The sequence below is a fragment of the Fringilla coelebs genome (genome assembly GCF_963513975.1).
Source record: "Fringilla coelebs genome assembly, chromosome: 1".
NCBI lineage: Eukaryota > Metazoa > Chordata > Aves > Passeriformes > Fringillidae > Fringilla > Fringilla coelebs.
Window position 1 is genome coordinate 152,644,795 of NC_140028.1, and position 17,257 is coordinate 152,662,051.

The window sequence follows — 17,257 nt, forward strand, 5'->3', positions numbered from 1 at the left end:
ACAGTAATAGAATTGTAGATTCTTCTGGTTATTATGTAAATGGCTTCATGCTTTGATGTCCCTCGTGTCATTAGTTTGACACTAGCTGGAATTAATGGCCATAAAACTCTATTACAAACGTGGCAGAGAGATTTCTCCTGACTGCTTCTGATTCCTCCTGTGAGCTCGCTGCCTGTGCCACGGGATTGGGGAAGCTGAAAGTAGGTCAGGGTGATGTGTGTGAGCAGGGATGCTGGAATCACAGCCACAAACAAACACACTGAGTGCTGAAGGGAAAGCTGCTATTTTAAGCCCTTATTTCCATTATCACCATCTCATTCTGCACAACAAGCATGTGGGGGGGTGTTGGGGCCGTGCACCCACAGATGGGATCCAGGAAGGAGGAGAAAAAATACAAATGAGTGTATAGAGATGTATGTGTGTGTATATGTGTGTGTTTCAAGGGTGACAGTAAATACTGTCACTTCTGAATGGCTCCTCTCCATCTCATGTGAGGCAGAGTGAAAGTGCCAAAATATGTAGGTCAAAAGAAATGAAGTATTTTGCATCCAAGCAGCAATCAAGTGCTGGAATTCCAGGCTGGATGCACTGGTACCGTGTGGTGGAACGTGGGGCAGGATTATGGGGATGTTTTCCAGAGTTCCCACACTCCTTATGTATTTATAATTCATTCCTCGTCCTCACAGGGGCTGCCTCTCTGACAGCTCTTGGGGACAAATGTGGGCTCCCAGCCTGAGCTGAAGAGTTGGGATGTTTTGAGCCTGGAGAAGGGTTAATCATGGAGCTGCTGGATGGCTTCCCTTGGGACAGCTGGCTGAGGAAAGCTGGGAAACAAGGAATATGATGGGATTGGCTGTTTTTAGAACAAGAGCAAGGGGGAGAAAAGGGCAATAAATTCAAACTCACCTTGGCAGTCAGGGATGGCAGGAGTTAAACCTGTTGGGAAGGTGAAGTGCTAAAAAACTAATGGAGGGAAGTGATTTGTATGGGTAGGAAAGACACTCACAGACCATCTCCAAGGAGGCTGTGTCAAATGCTTTTAAGAGTCTGAAAAAAAAAGGAGGAAATTAATAAAAATGGGAGCAAGGACTTAGAGCTGGAGAGATTTAAGGACTGCCCAGATTATGGTGCACAGTGATTTACCAGCACTGAAGTGCACGAGTCAAAAGAAGAGGATTTCCAGTTTATTAGAGATAAGAGAAGGTTGGAAGAAAGCTGTTAAATGGAGATGGAGGGGAAAGTGGTGCACAGGAGGCTGCAGGGTTCAGCCCTTAGCCTGCTTTAGTTCTGGTTGTTATAGTTTGATAAGGATTAGAGCACGGGCTCCATCCAGGCCAGGGAGCAGGACCCAGGGTAGCCCAGGGGTGGGGATGGGTGTTCCAGGTGATGGACAGGGCAGGCACCACCTAGGTGTGTGAAGGATTATTAATTTGTAACCTAGTTCATTAAAAGATATCAGGACAAGTGCTGGCCCAACCAGAAAGAGCCAGCTGGAGTGATACAAGTGTGAGGAGGCAGCAGACAGGGTGTAGCTACAGCATGGTGCAGTGAGGATGTCTTCTTCATGTATTTGATCTGCTGTAAGTTCTGAGAAGAGTCAGAGTTCTGTGCCCTCCTCAGCCTGAGGAGTAGCTCCTGAAAAGTGCTGTTAGTGGATCAAGTGAGCTGCTGTGTGGACCTTGTTCTTCCTCGTGGTTCTGTAAATATTGACTCTCCAAGGAGCACACTTGGAGCTTGTGATCTCCAGCAGAGTCTGTAAGTGCTGCTTTTACTTCTTTTTGTTTTCTTCTCTGGCCCTGATTGCTTTTAGAAGAGAAGAATTCAGGTGCTGGATGGTGTCAGGGGAGGATCTGGGGTTTGCAGCGGGCAGCACAGAGAGCACTGTCCGTGTCCTGCTGGGGTGATGGGTGTGGGAGCCGGGCACTGCTCCAGCTGCTCCTGCCAGGGCCCGGCTGGGCAGCCCTGCCCAGGCTCTGCCAGGCAGAGGGAATCTCTCTGGGGACGTGGGGAACGTGTGCTGCCTGCCTGAGCCCTGGGAAGGCAGCTCAGGTACCCCGTTCCCATGGAGAGAGCAGAGCCGGGTTGGTCTGTGTGCTGGGGCACAGCAGGAGGAGAAGTCCTGGCCTGCCTTGGCATCTGAAGGTGAAGGAATGCTTTGTGCTCAGCTGAAGAGAAGCCTGCAGCTCTGCTCTTTATGGTAGATGTGCTTGGGTCTCAGAAGGATAAAGCTTAGGGAAGGTTTGAGGTACCAGATCATCATCAGTGGGAAGTAAGGGATATTTTCTTTTCAAAATTTTGCTGACTATTTATTCCTCAGGTTTTTTTGTTTTTTTTTTTTTTTTAATTTCACTCTGTGGCTCTTGGGTTTCCTGGGAGCAGGAGGCACTTTGCAAGTGTCAGTCCTGTGTGCAGACTGGCAGCAGATGGTGATTTGGCTGCTCTTCTGTGTTTGTGGTGTCCTGAACCCTCTGCAGGTGTTGGCATCAGCCCAGGCTGCAGCTCAGGATTCCCTGAACTGTGTCTGGTACCAGCCCAAAATCTCAGCTGGACTGGAGGGTATTCCTGAGCTTCCTGCTGAGCAAGAGCAGAACCAAGAGTCATGGGATGGTGTGGGAAGGGACCCCACAGAGTTCCACCCCTGCCATGGCAGGTACACCTCCCACTGTCCCAGGCTGCTGCAAGCCCTGTCCAGCCTGGCCTGGGACACTGCCAGAGTTTGGAATCCACAGCTTCTCTGGGCACCCTGTGCCTGTCCCCATCTCCTGAGCCCCAGGGAGTCACCACACACCTGGGAGGGACTGGAGCACATTCTCCAGCTCACAGCTGCTCCTGCTCACCTTCCGAATCCTTGGCTTCCCTGTCTGGGTCTGGTGAGTCTCTGGTAATGTTTGCTCATCCCTCCCCCTTCTCCAGAGCCTTAGAGGAGATCTGTGTCCCTGTCCTAGAGACTGCTTCAGTTTTCTTGAGGGAGAGGAACTTCCAGACCTGCCTGCCTTGAAAGCCCCTGCAGGGTGACAATTCCTGTGTCCCTGTGTGAAAGGTCTGAGCAATCTCAGCAGTGACCTTTGAGCACGAGTCCTTGTGCTGGCTCCCTCCTGTGCCCTGCCCTTGTGCAGGGCTGCTGCTCTCAGTCCTGTTCCCCCCCTGAGCCTGGCTTAGCGTGGAGCCTGGGCAGGCTCCTTAGGCTGAGATCTGCTCCAGCCTCTGCCCCGCCGAGGAGCTGAAGCTGGAACTGGAGCATTCCCTGAATCAGGCTGGAGCAGTGTAAATTTGGTAACAGCCCTTTCAGGGGAAATTGCCTTTCCCTGCTCAGGAGGAGGCTGACAGCACTGCGGGTCACAGCTCTGCAAACTGCACTGTCACTGCTGCCTGGTGCCAGCACAGGGACACGCTGCCCTGCCTGGGCTGGCCCCTGCCAGGGAGGGGCTGCCATCCCCCCCAAACTCCCTGGGGCTCCTGCCAGGCTGCTCTGGGACTCAGGAGCTTCTGTAGGGCATTAAAGCAGCACAACTCGGTGGGAGAGTTCATGGAAGCTCAGGTGACCCTTATTTTACACCGAGGGTTTGTCCCTCAGGGTTTTGTCACATCACTCCCAGCCCTGTGTGCTGGTGGCTCTGGGATCTCCTGCTCAGGAGCTGTGGCCAGGCTGGCACAGGGAGGAGGAGGCTCCAGCTGGTGCTACAGCTCAGCCTGGGGAAAAGGAGGCTTGGTGGGGGGAAAAACTTGTGGTTCTTCAAAACTCCCTGCCAGGAGGGGACAGCTGGGGGGTCGGGCTCTGCTCCAGGGAGCAGGGACAGAAGAAGAGGGAACGGCCTCAGGCTGGGCTGGGCAGGTTCAGGGTGGACACCAGCAGGAATTTCTCCATGGAAAGGGTGCTCAGGCCTTGGCAGGGGCTGCCCAGGGAGGTTTGGAGTGCCCACCCCTGGAGGTGTCACCTGGAGGTGGCACTCAGTGCTCTGGGCTGGGGACAAGGTGGGCACTGGGCACAGCTTGGACTCAGTGATCCTGGAGGGCTTTTCCAGCCTGGATGATTGCAGGATCCTGGGATCTCTGGGGCTCTCCCTGTGCTAGCACAGTGGGGTCTGGACAGGCCTCCTGTGCCCACTCTTCAATAGGATTCTTTTGCCTCAGAACTGAGTTTATTTCAGCTTCAGACATTTCTGGCAGGGCAGCCTGGGCAGGGTGCCCCCGACCTTCCTCTGGGCTCTCCTCCTCAGCTCTGAGGCAGGATGCAAGGCCAGGGAATGGGGCAGGGACTCAGCTGCCTCAGCCCTGGCATTGCTGCCCGGGGCTTTCCCCAGGAGATGGTCTCTGCATCACCTGCACCTCACCCTGGGCCTGCTGAACAGGTCCAGGGGGTTTTGCCTGGCTGTGGATGGAAATGTTCCCTGCCAAGGATGTGCAGAAGGCTCCTGGCTTTAGGAAGGAGCCCCAAGTGAAACAGGAGAAGTGTCTCAGTTGTGCCACTTGGCTGAGAAAAACCAAACCAAAAGTCCAAGCTGGGACACATCCACTATTCCAGGTGCTCCAAGCCCCTTCCAACCTGGCCTTGGGGACTTCAGGGACCCAGGGACAGCCACAGCTGCCCTGGGAATTTTGTCTCAGCCCTTCCCCACCCTCCTGGCTAGGAATTCCTTCCATCCATCCCTGCCCTCTGGCAGTGGGAGCCATTCCCTGTGTCCTGTCCCTCCATGCCTTGTCCCCAGTCCCAACTCTCCAGCTCCCAACACCTGCTGTATTTCCAGTGTGGTGTGAATAAGTCTTTAGTGAGCCTTTTGTTTAAAAACAGAGCTTTGGGTGCCTTTGTTGTTAACAGATGAGTCTCTGTTATTAACAAATGTTATTACCAGATGAGTCTCTGTTATTAACAAATGTTATTACTGGATGAGTCTTTGTTATTAACAAATGTTATTACCAGATGAGTCTGTGCAGGCTGGCTCCAGGTGAGGAGTCTGGGGAGGTGGGAGCTGGGCTGTGCCATGGTCCAGGGCACTGAGGAATAAATCCGAGCAGTGCTGAGGGTTCCCAACTCCCTGAGCAGCTGGCAGTCCCAATGGGGAGCAGGAGCAGCAGGACAAATAGGGAGCAGTTAGAGCAGAGCTGGGAGCTCTCTGCACCTCCCTGCTTCCACCTCCCAGTCCATGACAAAGCAGTCGCTGCTGAAAGTTCCCTCTGGGAAGGAGAAGTAAGGAAGGGAAGGGAAAAAAGCCGGACAAGAATCTGTAGCAACTGCATTTTTTTTTTCCTTGTAGATTTTTTTTACAAGGCAGAACATGAACCTTGTGTTGAACTTTCAAGCTACTGACTTTGCATCTCTGAAGTTTGGAGATAGTGGTTCTGACAGTTGTAGGCACAGGGCCCTTTTAGCATTCAGGATTATGTAACCTCATGGAATTTCAGAGGGAAGGCAGCAAAGCCCTTCTGGAACTGTCAGCACCCTCTGAAATGCCCTGCAGTTCCTTGAGGGCCTTTCATAGATTCCTGATCATCTTCTTCCCATCTAGCTCAGTGGTGGAATTTAATTTGCTTCTCATTGCAGGGACTTGAGAGTGCCAGGGCATGGGGGAGTGGGTTCCCAGTGCCAGAGGGCAGGGATGGATGGGATGCTGGGGAGGAATTCCTGCCTGGGAGGGTGGAGAGAGACCGGGATGGAATTCCCAGAGCAGCTGTGGCTGCCCCTGGATCCCTGGCAATGCCCAAGGCCAGGCTGGACAGGGCTTGGGGCAGCCTGGGACAGTGGGAGGTTGGAATGAGATGATCTTTAAGGTCCCTTCCAGCCCAAACCATTCTGATATTCTAGGAAATTAAAGTATTTTGTGTCATCTCAGCCAGCACTAGCTCCTGGGATTAAATTTTCCTCTCCTGCAAGGACAGAAATGTGTTTTCTCCAAAAAGCTGGGTGTGAGGAGCCTGTGAAGGCTCAGCAGGCTGGAGGAAGCTCTGCCATGCTCAGCCCAGCACCTTTGCCCAAAGCAGGGAAAGCAGACTCTGCCCAGCTGGGTTTGGAGGTGCCCAGGGCTGGACACTCCAGAGCCTCTCTGGCCAACCTGCCCTGTGTCCAGTCCCCTCAGAGCTCAGTTCTCAATGGAATTGCTGCCTTTCACTTTGACAGGAGGAAAGGGAGGGAGTAACCAGCTCTGACAGCTCTGCTCTGGGTGAGCTGTCCTCCATCAGGGCTGCCAGCTTAGTGCTTTAGACATTCATTAAATGCAAAAACTTCTTGGAATCTTGAGCTCTTATTCCCTTGGATAAAAATGCGCAGCCTCCCTTTGGGTGGCTGGGTGACATCTTTTCCCATGTAGCTCCTGTCTGTGCTTATCCCTTAGATTTTGGGGATTAGTGAAGCTTGTCTGCAGAACTCACTCACGGGGATTTTCAGACCCTTCACTCTGAACTGAGCTAGACAATATTTTATTTTACAAAATGAGGAGACTGATCATAAAGCATTGAGGGAGTATTCCTGCAGGATACTCCATGTTTACTCTAAAGCCAGCAGGCGCAAAGAGAGCCTGAGCTTCTTGGAGGAAGTACCCTGTGACCTTTCAGGGGACACATTTGCCTCCCTTACCCTAAATAATTTCTGGAAATAATGTCCTGGGCAAGGGAAGGAGACCCTGGAATGTCTTGGCTGCCTGTTGGGGTTTTTACCTGATGTTTCAGGTAGATTCCATCCTGTACAGCAGCACTGGGCAGCAGACTGAAGGGGTGTGTGCCTGAAAATCAGACAGGACATGCAGGCAGGGTTCTCATGAATTCTCATGAATCCCTCAGGTGGGAATCAGAAGCTGCTCCTGGTAATAAATGTCCTGAGCACAGGCAGTTCCTCACAAAGGCACCAAGTGCTCCCAAAACAGCCTCAATCTCATGTGGAATCCTTACAGCATCCTGTGTGGAGAAGGAAAGGCTCCAGGGAGACCTTGGACCCTAAAAGGGCTCCAGGAGAGCTGGAGAGGGACTGGGGACAAGGGATGGAGGGACAGGACACAGGGAATGGCTCCCACTGCCAGAGGCAGGGATGGGTGGGAAATTGGGAATTGCTGGCTGGGAGGGTGGGGAGGGGCTGGGATGGAATTCCCAGAGCAGCTGTGGCTGCCCCTGGATCCCTGGCAGTGTCCCAGGCCAGGCTGGACAGGGCTGGGAGCAGCCTGGGACAGTGGAGGTGTCCCTGTCATGGCAGGGGTGGCACTGGATGGCCTTTGAAGTCCCTTCCAGCCCAACCATTCCATGACTCTGATTCTGAAGCTCCTTTTTGAGGCTGCAGATCCCACACCCTGCAGAGGGGGATCTGTCTCGGGGGACTTTCATTCCCTGTGGGGCTGATGGGAATTGATTGGGATGGCTGATAAAACTGCTGCACTTTGGGGATTCCAGCAAGGCCAACTGTGCCTCTCCATCCCAGGGTCATCTGGGCAAATTCCTTTTGGGATCCTCTGCAGGAATGGAGCTCCCAAGCCTCCCTTTCCCTGTTTTCCCTGCTGGCTGCTGGCAGGGCCCTCTCCTGGCTGCTCACTCAGTAATCTTGAAGCTCCTTAACCCCGAGCTGGAGGTCTGGCCAGTGACCTGCCAAGATTAGCATCTCCTGCAGGGAAAAGGCTTTAGAGGGTAATCCTGTGCTCAGAGAGCCCCTGGCTGGACATTCCCGGGGTGTCCTGTGTGCCAGCAGCTCCAGGAGCGTGTCCTGCCCCAGCTCCCAGCTCCCAGCCCGGGCACAGGGGTAGGTGGCCACAGGGGCACTTTTGGCTGGATTAGCTGTGAATTGGGTGCTGTGACCGAGCTGACCTGTGCAGAGAGATGATCAAACAAACAATTCCACGCTGTCAGCAGCCCTGCTAAATGTTCCACCCTCATCCTGCCCTGGGAGCAGTGCACAGAAGGTGCTACTTGCATGGGATCCTTGTTTTTCCTTTCAGAAGCAAGTTTGCTTTGTAAGTATGTTGTTAATGGTCTTTTTTCCTTTAAGCAAGACTTTGTAAGCTCTAATCCTACGTTGGTTTATATTATCAGGGCTCGTAACCGGATTTTCAGCTATCAGCCAGCTTTAATACTTGCTAAAATTGCTTTACAGGTCTGTGGGATCTGTCAGATTTGCATTTTGTGTGGAGTGCATTATCTGCTGCTGCACATCCACGGGCACTGGCAGCACTGGGCCTTGGAAGAGTTTGGCTTCTCCTTTTTGTTGTTTTGTGTCTTTTGTTGGTAGGTCAGAAGCAGAAGGTGTGTCTGGGGAGCTTGGGTTTGGAACTGAAAAATCCTCTTCTCCCAGTCCTTGGGAAATCTGAGATCATGTTTTGTGTTCCAGGTCTGATAAGGGGAAACTGAATATTGGCATGGGGTGGGGATGACAGATAAGCTGGAAGTTATGGCACATAGCTTGGGAAACATTGTGGGAAGAGCAGAGGGGGTTTGCTGATGGTGACTGTGATCCAGAAATCGTTGCTGTCCTGGCTCTGGCAGGAGCAGCTGGGTCCTGGCTGGCCCAGGGAAGGGGTGGCTGCTCCAGCCTCGTCCCTGTGGCTGGCCCTGCTCTGCTCTCCCTGCTCCAGAGCTGCCTCCGTCCCTCCTTGCACCGGGATTCCTGCTGGGAAGCACTGCCTGCTTTGGGTTTTTAACTTGAATCTGTTGTGAAAATATTGTGTGAAGAATATTCCAGTCTTGGGTTTGGATTTGGAAGGATTTGGCAGAGGCAGCTCCCAACTGCTCCTGATGCAGCTTGCAGCCGGCTCTGGGGCTTTGCTGCAGCTCAGGGCTTGCAAACACTGACTGAGTTTTGCTCAACTTGGTTTCATCTGATGGCAAATGGAAATATTTCCCATCCCAATTCCTTTTGTCTCCTGCTGCCCCCTCCTTCTCCAGCCCCAAGTGTGGTTCCCTTCTGTATTGAAAGGCATGAACACAACCTGGTACTAAACCCCCCCCCCCCCCAAAGTGGAGGGTTTTATTCAGGTTTACCTTTCTGACCCTAATTTTATGTTCTTCCCTGTGAAATCTTTCATCATGGCAATATGCCAATGTATTTTTAGTGCTAACAAATCGATTTGTTTCAAATATTCAGAGTTCAAGCAGTGGGTGCTCTCCATCAGCCTCAGTGTGGGTCCAACCCAGCACTCTGTTAGTGTCATAATATCATAATATCATCTTTGAGGAAGTTTTTGAATGCTTTAACTGCTCCCAGGCTCTTCCTCACACTGTCAAGGACTTTTAGTGTCTTCTATTTTTTTTTTCTTTAAATAGTTTTATAGACACACGAATGACAGGCTCCTGTCTAGAGGAATTTACAGTGGAATCTAATTAAATCCCTTGCTGTTCTGTACCACAAATAATGGTAAATAATAATAATGTCTCTTGACACATTGCAGTGGCACTTTATCTCCAAAGCACTTTGCAAAGCTAAATAAAATAGTACCAACATTATGTTATATTATCAGATAAAATACTAATAAAATATTTTCTCCTGAAATGATCAGGCTTTTAGCTGCTGCAGGCTCGGACAGCATTGCCCAGGCTGGGTTTTCCACGGGACACACGGGGGCTTGTCCCCTGTGTCCCCCTGTCCTTTGTCAGGGGCAGGCAGGGGTGGTGTCACCCTGCCTGGGAACTGCTGAGTGCCCCTGCTGAAGTCAGCCACGGCAAATGGAGCCACTGAGCAGAATTAAAGCTCCCAGCTCTGGCAGAAAAGCAGAGTGTCCGTGCCAGGCCCCGCTGCTGGGGCTGCACAGGAGGGACAGCAGCTCCAGAGATGCCCAGGGATGGGTGGGTCAGGGCAGGGCTGCAGGGGATGGATGGGATGGATGGGATTGGGGCAGGGCTGCTCAGGATGAGTGGGATCGGGGCAGGGCTGCAGGGGATGGATGGGATGGATGGATCAGGGCAGGGCTGCACAGGATGGATGGGATGGATGAATCGGGGCAGGGCTGCTCAGGATGAGTGGGATTGGGGCAGGGCTGCAGGGGATGGATGGGATGGATGGATGGATCAGGGCAGGGCTGCTCAGGATGAGTGGGATCAGGGCAGGGCTGCAGGGGATGGATGGGATGGATCAGAGCAGGGCTGCAGGGCAGCTCAGGTTCCTGTTCTCCTGGAGACAAGGGGTGTGAGTGTTGTGATCCCTGGAATTTCCCTTTCATTCCCAGCCTGGCTTTCCCAGCGTGTGTAAGTGTAAAAGACCCATTTTGTTTGTGTGTCCTTGGACCAGCATCTCTCTAGGATCTGCCCTGCCCCTGGCAGCTCTTGCTGGGGACACCCAGGTGGGAATGCTGGGACAGGGGCAGGCGGAGCTCGTGTCCTGCTCCTGCCCAGGGTGGCACTGGGGGCACAGTGCCAGCACCGAGGTGTCCCTGAGCACGGGGCCCTAAGCTCCATGTGACCCTCAGAGCCACCCGAACCCCGGCAAGCTCCTGCCTGGCCCGCGATCGTCTGGGAACGGGGACACAAAGGGAACACACCGGGGGTGTCACACACAGGGAGTGTCACACACACACACAGAGTGTCAGATGTGGGGAGTGTCACACACACAGACAGTGTCACACACACAGAGTGTCACACACCGGGGGTGTCACACACAGGGAGTGTCACACACACACACAGTGTCACACACAGTGTCACACACACAGTGTCACACAGTGTCACACACAGGGAGTGTCACACACACACAGAGTGTCACACACGGGGAGTGTCACACAGACACAGAGTGTCACACAGTGTCACACACACAGTGTCACACACAGGGAGTGTCACACACGCAGTGTCATACACACACACAGTGTCACACACAGGGAGTGTCACACACACGCACAGTGTCACACAGACAGTGAGTGTCACATGGCCCTGAGCCACAGGCCACACCCTGGGGACACAGCAGCGCTCAGAGCTCCAGAGCCCGACTGGAAGTAATATTTACATTAATTGTATTAGCCATTACACATATGCATTTATATTTATATATATGTATATGTGTGTGTGTCTGTGTGTATATATAAATAAAAATATGTGTAGAATAATATATAAGACATAATTTACATATATTTATAAAAATATAAATATTATATAATATACATTATATAAGACACTGTAATCTATAATATAAACCACATGAAAATATATGAACTATAATGATAAAATACATACTATAATATGTAGTATAATGTGCATGAAAACATATAAAATATATAATGAAGTACCTATAATGTGTATATAATATATCAAATGTATATGCTATATAATATATGCTATATATTTATGTATTATATTTATTTATAACATACATAACCTAAATTATCTAATATATTATATTATAGAAATGTATTATAATTTCAATTATTGCATGAATTTTATTAATTTATTGTTTAAATAATCATTAATTATTTATATTATTAATTTTATTATTAATTAGAATTAATATTTAATATTTACCCAAAACAGAGATTTGGACATGTTTAAAACTCCAAGGAATCCCCTCCTGCTCCTCTAAACCCAAACTCTCTGAGCAAATTGTTGAACCCACCTGATGATTTGTACTGGTGACCTTTCCTTGTTTTAGGATGTAAAACAAACTCCAAGCCCCACAAAAGCCATTTTTCACCTTCTTCTCTCTCACAACTTTATTATTATTATCATCATCATCATCATCATCAGAGCTGAGTCTCTGCCCACCTTGCTGTGAGCTCTCTGCCCACCTGACACCTCCAGGCTGTTGGTTTTACAGACCAGGGTTGTGTTTTTAATGAATTCTTCCTTCTGGTCCTTGTGTGCCTTAACATTAGGTTGTTTTTAGCAACTGCAGTTTTGCACTGAATTAAGGGTTATATCCAGGGATATTTTGTGATGACTTTCATCTCCTGAGCTCCAGGCTTGCAGGTATTGTCAGCCTAAGTGAAGGTAAAAATATTAAAAGCATAAAGAGATGTATTGGCAGAGAGCAGAGAATGTTGTATGGGGGATGAGAGAAGGAGTCCCTGTAAATATTTCTGTTTCTTTCCACAAGAAACTGGAACCAGTTTAAAATTCTAATGTTGTCCTCAGAAGAGTTGACAAATTCAGGCCTGCTTAAAACAGAAATAAAGCTAAAAGTCATTAGTCTGGGTATTAATTTTGAACCTTTCCACTGTGTTTGTCCTGTTTAAAGCCTCAGGGCCTCTGGTTTCATTCTTTTGTACAACTGGGGGCTGTGGACCCGGACAGCACTTCCATGTGAGTCTGTTCTTGATCTTACATGTGCCTCAGGAGACAGAAATCCCCATTATTCTGGGTCTTGTATTTGAAGAGCTGGATCAAACCACTCAAAAATGAATATTATGGTCTCTGGTTTGGCTGCCAGTCCCTCTTACCTGGGGATGTCACACCCAAATGTCACATAGTGCAGTGATCCATTTTAAATATTTCAATGTTTGGCTTTTGACTGGGTCATTTTCTTCTCCCGTGTCAGTATTCCCAGGAGAAATAATGGATGAGAAGATGTCCTACAAAGAGTTCCTGGATCGCAACGACTCCTGGTCAGCAGAGGAGAGGGACCTGTGCTTCAAACCCATGGACATGGCTGGTAGGATGGCTCAGGAGCTGGAGCACCCTGATTTCAGCACCTGGGGGACCTCATGGGCTCCTGGCTCCATCCCTCCGGGGCTCCTGCTCCCCTCATGGCATCCCTGAGGGGCTCCTGCTCCCCTCATGGCATCCCTGAGGGGCTCCTGCTCCCCTCAATCATGGCCTGCAGGCTCCATCTCTGAGGGGCTCCTGCTCCCCTCATGGCATCCCTCAGGGGCTCCTGCTCCCCTCATGGCATCTCTGAGGGGCTTCTGCTCCCCTCATGGCATTCCTCAGGGGCTCCTGCTCCCTTTATGGCCTGTAGGCTCCATCTCTGAGGGGCTCCTGCTCCCCTCATGGCATCCCTGAGGGGCTCCTGCTCCCCTCAATCATGGCCTGCAGGCTCCATCCCTCAGGGGCTCCTGTTCCCCTCATGCCATCCCTCGGGGGCTCCTGCTCCCTTTATGGCCTGTAGGCTTCATCCCTGAGGGGCTCCTGCTCCCCTCAATCATGGCCTGCAGGCTCCATCCCTGAGGGGCTCCTGCTCCACTCATGGCGTTCGGCAGCCCCCGGACTCTCCAGGTGTTGTTTTTGGTTTTGGGCCCAGCCCTGCTCCGGGGATCCCCCCGCGGATGGGGGTGAGGGCGTGGGGTGACCCCTCCGTGGTCATGGGCAGCATGGTGGGTGGATGTGGCTGTGCTGGGGGCAGGAGGCTCCAGGGGGATCAGCACAGGCTGGATCCATGGCCAAGGGCCAGGGCCTGCCCTCAGGGCCCCGTCACCCCGTGGAACCTCCAGGGCAGGGATTGTCCCCTGTGCTGCCCTGCTGAGGGACCCCCTGGAATCCTGGGGGACAGCTCTGGGCCCCCCCTGCAGGAGAGCCCTGGAGGGGCTGGAGTGAGTCCAGGGAACTGAGCTGGGAAAGGGCTGGAGAATCCCTGAGGGAGCTGGACAGGGGCTGGAGAATCCCTGAGGGAGCTGGGCAGGGGCTGGAGAATCCTGAGGAGCTGGGCAGGGGCTGGAGAATCCCTGAGGGAGCTGGGAAGGGGCTGGAGAATCCCTGAGGGAGCTGGGCAGGGGCTGGAGAATCCTGAGGAGCTGGGAAGGGGCTGGAGAATCCCTGAGGGAGCTGGGCAGGGGCTGGAGAATCCCTGAGGAGCTGGGAAGGGGCTGGAGAATCCCTGAGGGAGCTGGGCAGGGGCTGGAGAATCCCTGAGGAGCTGGGCAGGGGCTGGAGAATCCCTGAGGGAGCTGGGAAGGGGCTGGAGAATCCCTGAGGGAGCTGGGAAGGGGCTGGAGAATTCCGGAGGGTGCTGGGAAGGGACTGGAGAATCCTGAGGAGCTGGGCAGGGGCTCAGCCTGGAGCAGAGGAGGCTCAGGGGGCCCTTGTGGCTCTGCACAGCTCCTGCCAGGAGGGCACAGCCGGGGGGTCGGGCTGTGCTCCAGGGAACAGGGACAGGAGCAGAGGGAACGGCCTCAGGCTGGGCCAGGGCAGGTTTGGGTGGATATTGGGGAAATTCCTTCACTCAAGAGTGGTTCAGTCTTGGCAGGGCCTGCCCAGGGCAGTGCTGAGTCCCCATCCCTGGAAGTGCTCAAAGCCCAAGCAGACACAGCATTTTGCGATGTGTTTTGGGGTTATTTGGTCAAAAGTTGGAGTTGATTGTCTTGGAACTCTTTTCCAGCCCAAATAATTCTGGGGTTCTATGCCCAGAGCAGGTTTTGGGGGACTCCCACAGCTGAGCTGCTGTGAGCACTGTGGGTTTCAGTGCACACCTCCCCAGATGTGTCCCTCTGACCTGCAGTGTCCCCAGGTAGTGCCTGTCCCTGTGTCACATCCTGCCCTGCAGCTGGGGCTGTCCCACAGCTCTGCAGCTGCTGGCACTGCTGAGCATGAGCTGCACCTTGTGCAACCCAGCCCTGCACACTGATACACTTTCACCCCGCAGCTTCCAGCTTCCCCTCAGTATCCTCCTTTTTACCCCTCATTTTTGAAATTAAATTGCTTGCTGGCTCCAGGAGCACCTGAGAAGTGTGGGTCCTGCCCAGATTATCCCAGGCAATCAACCTGGAATGATACAGGGTTGAACTTCTTTTTTTTTAATATATTTTTGAGTACTGTAGGCCTTCTTAGGGCATGATGTTCTTACTGACTGTGAAGAACTGATGTATTTTTACAAGGATAAGAAATAATGCATGGAAGAGCTACAGGTTTCTTGGGTTTCCCCTCCTGTTGCTGTGTGGGTGCAGGAACGGGACATTGGTGTTGTTCTGCTCAAGAGCCAGATGTCAAATTTGTTAATTAGGAGCAATTTACATACCTGGCCCAGCAGCCAGTGTTCTTTTGGCCTGAATATTAGGAATATTTTAGTTTATTTGCATGAAACCACATTTCTTTAGGTTTCATGTCCTTGAGTGTCTTGCACACCTGCACAGGCACCACATAAAGTTCAGGATCAAAGTTGGGGTTGTGCTGTGTTGCTCTTCCAATTGGATATAAATGCTTAGAGTTCCTGTAATGGAGCAGAGGACACAGAGCAGCTTTAAGGACTTTTCAACAGGAGGAAAATGGGAACATCAGACTCAGAAGTCTGTGGGTTTATTCAATATTGGTGAGCCCACTCTTTGGAAAATGGGAGGACAAATTCCCTCCCAAGGAGAGGATTCTCTGGCCAGTGGTGTAAAGGATCTCCTGACCACCATCCCTATGATTCCTTGTTCTTGGGAAGAAAGAGGGGAAATTTCAGCTCCCCCACTCCTCCCCTTTTCCCTCTGGAGCAGAGGTGGGTTGGCCCAGAGATCTGAGCTGCCCATTTTTTCCACATTATCCAACTGCTGGGCAAAGAGGGAGCATCAGCAGAATCTCTTCTAGTTTTAAATTGGTTTCAGTCATGCTCTTTTTTTTTCCCTTGTTTTTTGCGGTTGGTTTTTTAAATTAGAACGGCAGTTGTTCAGACCTGACAATACTGTTGTAAACAGCTCAAAATCAAAATATTCTGCATCTTGCTCCGAGACATGATGTTGTCTTGGCATCTCAAATAATCTGACAGGTTTATAAAGGAATTCACTCTGCTCACCTGATCTTGACATCCCAGCCCACTGTGGGCATGGGAACAGCTCAGGCTGGGCTCTCAGCCCTGCAGGGAGAACTTCTGGCATGAAAATGAGTCACAGCCCTCAGCCAAATCCCCCTGAGCTGGGAGGAAATCCGAGTGTCTGGAAATACGGTGCTCACCTGGAGAGGAGAAGGCTCCAGGGAGAGCTCAGACCCACTGCCAGGGCCTGAAGGGGCTCCAGGAGAGCTGGAGAGGGACTGGGGACAAGGGATGGAGGGACAGGACACAGGGAATGGCTCCCACTGCCAGAGGGCAGGGGTGACAGGGATTTAAAGCCCATCTCATCCCACCCCTGCCATGACAGGGACCCCTTCCACTGTCCCAGGCTGCTCTAAGCCCTGTCCAGCCTGGCCTTGGGCACTGCCAGGGATAGGACAGTCTGCCTGGGGCCCTGGGGGATGTTTCCGTTTCCCAGTAACTTGGTTAAAATACCAGTCCACCACCCCAGCTCATACTGGGATTCCTGGCTGGGAATGCTCAGAGATGCCACACCTTTCCCTGCTCTGGGCTGAGCTGGGCCCAGCCCTTGTTCCTGACTCAGATTCATGGGCTGTGTCCCTCAGGGCAGAGGAAGATGATTCCTCCTGGAGGGGAGGGCACAGTTCCTCCAGGAACACTCATGATCCACTTGCCCCAAAAATCAGGCAGAGCAACTGGGTGTTACTGTAGGGTGCAAATTCTGATTGGGAAGGGGTTTGCTCCAAAAGCAGCCTTTCCTTGGAGTGCAGTGTTGGGACCTGCTGCACCTCCATCCTCTTGTTCCAATGGTGCTCCTTGTGCCCTGAGTGGTGTCCCTGTCACCCTGAGTGGTGTCCCTGCCTGCTTGTGTCTCTGCCAGACCCCTTCAGCATGCACAGAGGGGAGAACCTGCCGGAGCTGTCCTTCCCCGCGGACATGAAGAGCGCGCCGCTGTTCCCGGGCCATGCTGACACTGCCAGGGACATGCTTGGTGAGCCCCCCTGGACAGCCCTCCCCAGCTGCCAGCTGGGCACTTCTCTCTCTTGTCTTTCTTGTACTGAAAATTCAGGTTGATGTTGGAGCCCAGGGGTGTTGGTTGAAGGTTCATTTTCATGTACTGAAAATGAAGGTTGATGTTGGAACCCATTTCTACCTCTCTTAGTAGAAAGGTAGAAATAAAATACATTCTAAGAGTTAATTGGACAAAATAGTTTTAAAAGTCCTTGAACCTATGTGTCTTGTGGCTTTTGGTGCCTTCTCTTTGTGCACTAAGTCTGAGATGTAGATGGTGTGCAGAACTTCGGATAAGAGAAAAATAAACAACAACCTGAAGACGGAAAAGAACAAAAGTCCCATCCATCTCTCAATCCTGGCACGGAACTTTTTAGGGGTCTCCCCATCAGGGGATCCACGAGGGACATTTCCACAGCTGTGAATTCACAAACCATTTTTTTCCCTGCTCTTGTTTTAATGGCTAAAGCTCAGATACTCAGGAGCTGTTGCTGCAAAGTGCTCTTCAGGATTTCAGCTCTTGGATTATTATATCAATATTGGATTATTAAGGGATTACCAGCTGGAATTCATGGGAGCAGAAGCAGAAAGCCAAAGGAAATAATTTGCCTGTGTTTACTCTCTTAAGCCTTGTCAGAAGGTTCTGTTAAATACAGAATT

At 51.6% G+C, this 17,257-nt stretch overlaps 1 protein-coding gene across 6 annotated transcripts in view; it reads left to right on the forward strand.

The window, feature by feature from the left end:
• The window catches only part of MAP4 (microtubule associated protein 4), a 152,002-nt gene that overhangs the window by 73,255 nt on the left and 61,490 nt on the right, over window positions 1-17,257 (forward strand). For all 6 annotated transcript variants that reach the window (XM_084213525.1, XM_084213526.1, XM_084213529.1 and 3 more), the window contains exons 5-6: window positions 12,422-12,535; window positions 16,467-16,577. In XM_084213525.1, the coding sequence (XP_084069651.1) occupies window positions 12,422-12,535; window positions 16,467-16,577 (225 nt within the window). The remainder of the gene's footprint in view (window positions 1-12,421; window positions 12,536-16,466; window positions 16,578-17,257) is intronic.